Source organism: Carettochelys insculpta, chromosome 3 (genome assembly GCF_033958435.1).
Source record: "Carettochelys insculpta isolate YL-2023 chromosome 3, ASM3395843v1, whole genome shotgun sequence".
NCBI classification, from domain to species: Eukaryota; Metazoa; Chordata; order Testudines; family Carettochelyidae; genus Carettochelys; species Carettochelys insculpta.
This window is the reverse complement of record NC_134139.1, coordinates 171,993,430-171,996,198: the sequence shown is the minus strand read 5'-3', so window position 1 is coordinate 171,996,198 and position 2,769 is coordinate 171,993,430. Positions and strand designations below refer to the sequence as shown.

The window sequence follows — 2,769 nt, the reverse complement described above, 5'->3', positions numbered from 1 at the left end:
ATGCATGGGTTGCAATTTTCACATCATCCCATTTCTAGCAATAGCTGGTTTATTTATTTATAAGCAGAAATGTCAATTCCCTGTGTGAGATCAAAGTTCAATCCTAGCTGAAAAACACCATGTGAAAATTATTAGGTGATCTTGTCTTGTTTTCCTTAATCTTATATTCATGCCATATAGCTGATCAAATGACCAATCTTTCCTTAAAAGGATAGCAGAGCTGGAAGAGTCTGAGTGGGAATTGGCTCAGAATCTGAAAATAATCCTCTTGAAACTGTCGGTGGCTCTCTGTCGTACAACAGTTAGAAAGTGTCCAAATCAATAAAAGGGAGGACAATATAGAAAAGGGAAAAATAGAGAAGTTTCCCACTTTTGTGTGAAAGGTAGTGAAACTTTGGGATCCGTACGAATGGGAATAGATATTATGAAGTAGTCTCTCGGAAACAGGAATTGGTAGAATGCAGAATCCTTGATGAGGCGAGTTTTAATTTGGGGTTGCCCAGAATTAAGATAAAGGAGTGTAGGAAAGGGTATGCAGAAGATACTAAAATACACACCATAATCTTCCATTTTTGTTTGATGTAGGGTAGGTTTCCTATTGACAATATTGAAGCCACACAATAAATAACGTGAAGGATGAAAAATGACAGCAGAGACTTAAGTGCATGCACATGGGTATCTGTGCTGGGATTCCTAAAACCAGGATTAAGGACTGAATTTTGGTTCATTTTCCCAATGTGTCTCCAAAGGGACAGGATTAACATAACAGAAGAAGTGATAAATATGCTAAGGGGCAAAATAGATCCCATGCTGTGCATCCAAAAAGTCAACTCTGCAGTATCCTTTTTTTTGCGTTCTGACAGCATTCCATTGTTTGATAGATTATCTGTGGAGTTGCCAGAGGATATCCAATAGGAATAGGAATAGCTGAATATTGTAAAACAGAGTGCAATAACCATGGAGTACAGGACAGAGCCGAAAAGAAGCCAAGGTACCAGAATGGAGAGTCTCAGTTTTAACCAGTTGAAGATAAAGTGCTTGAAAGTGGCAATCTTCACACAATAATACAGAGAAAGGCAGCTTGAAAAACAGACATTGACATTGTTTATGAAGAGCCAGATGATTTCAAAAGACTGGATTCTTTGGACTGGAGTATAGAAATTTGGATATAACAAAAACACGGAATTGTCTAATGTCACAAGGAATTGTAAGCAAAATCTAGAGAAAGCCAGACTGGTTAGGATCATATCAAACGGAGTCAGTGTTTTCCTTTGGGCCCAATCAATACAATTCAAGCCAACAATAAATCCATTTGCAAAAGCTCCTGCTAAAAATTGTATTGCTGTTATGATCAGATAAAAAATGTCAGAAGCTAAATAATTTGTCATCCTTAATTCTTAGTTTGTTTTTCACTTCTCGTGACTTTCCAGAACACTTGGTTCAAAAGACATCAGTTCAGAAGACTTGTTTCAGAAAACTGCTCATGTCTGGCTCAGCGATACATACAATTATTTCTCTCCAATGCATGTTCAAAAGCAGTATGAAAAATGAGTTTCACCTGCTGTTCATATATACCCAGGCCTTTCATGAAGATTCAGATCTAGCATCTATCCCATTACTAAATGTCTAGTTTATGAAAATAAGATATTTGCATGTCCGTTTCCAGGACAGGCTATTAGTGATTAATCAAATTAGTATTTTCATAAATTTAAAACCTAAACACTTATTTGAATATGGTATGTGTTGAATATGGTATGTGTTTTCCAAAATAACAATGTGATAGAAACTGAATTTTAAATTGGCTTCCAAGAAAAGAAATAATCTTAGATACATATGGCAATGGTCAATGGAAATTGAGAAATACATTTAGGTAACTATGACAAAGTTTTCAGATAAATGTCCAGATAGGGGCCAGTAGGAGTTCGGTGCTAGGGGTTCACACCCTCCAGGGCAGAAAAGGTCATAGCACCTCACTAAAAATCTCCGGGTGGTCAGTATAGGGCTCAGTGCCTCTTCTGAGATGGAGGAAGCAACTACACAAACTTCAGGCACCTTGCCCCACGGTGGGGCAGAGCAGGGAAAGGCAACAGTCTAGCAGGCTTCGTGTCTTCCAGCAGGGCTGAAAACCACAATGTAAGTGCTCTGGCCCTGGCACAGAGCAGGCAGCGGTTAATAAAGCACAGTGCTCTTTCAGCTGGGCGGAGGAGTCAGGCAGGGGCAGCAGCCAGTAAAGCTCAGTGCCTTGTCAGCAGGCTGAGCCACACCATATCTAAGCCCTGTCCTTGGAGTAAGGCAGGGCATCAGTTAATAAGACCCAGCTGCCTTTTAGCAGGGCTGAACAATCCAACAGTAGCAGTCGTTTGCCCTGGTGTGAGGCAGAGTAGCAGGCACCCAACTAAGGCAGTGTGGGTTAGGAGAGGCAAGGGCCTATTTCTCCTGGGGTTGAGGAGAGGGTGTAGGCCCACCCACTCCACTGTACCCCAGCCCAGGGCCCAAGCAGCAGGTCATGCCAGCAGCTCGTGAGTGGGGATCCAAGCTGCAACGCAATGACTCTGGCTCTGGCAGACCATTCCCTGGGCTGCTTCCTACCTCTACAGTCCCACTCTGGGTTGTACAGCAGGTTAGGTAGGTCTGTGTCCTCTGGATAAGTAGCTGCAGACAGCTCTGAAAACTTGGACATGTCCACATCATTAGGTGATAATAACAGAGAGGTAGCCATGTTACCCTGTATTCTAACTAAACAAAACAGCAGTCATGTGGCACTTTAAA

At 41.6% G+C, this 2,769-nt stretch overlaps 1 protein-coding gene across 1 annotated transcript; it reads right to left on the bottom strand.

Moving 5' to 3' along the window:
• Window positions 1-422: 422 nt before the first annotated feature.
• On the bottom strand, window positions 423-1,388 carry LOC142010724 (taste receptor type 2 member 7-like). Its single transcript, XM_074989140.1, has one exon. It carries the CDS (start codon window positions 1,386-1,388, stop codon window positions 423-425), a length of 966 nt encoding a protein of 321 aa, XP_074845241.1.
• Between the last annotated feature and the right edge of the window lie 1,381 nt (window positions 1,389-2,769).

Coding starts and splice junctions, on each gene's coding strand:
- LOC142010724 (XM_074989140.1), bottom strand. CDS start 1,388: ATGACAAATTATTTAGCTTCTGACATTTTTTATCTGATCATAACAGCA.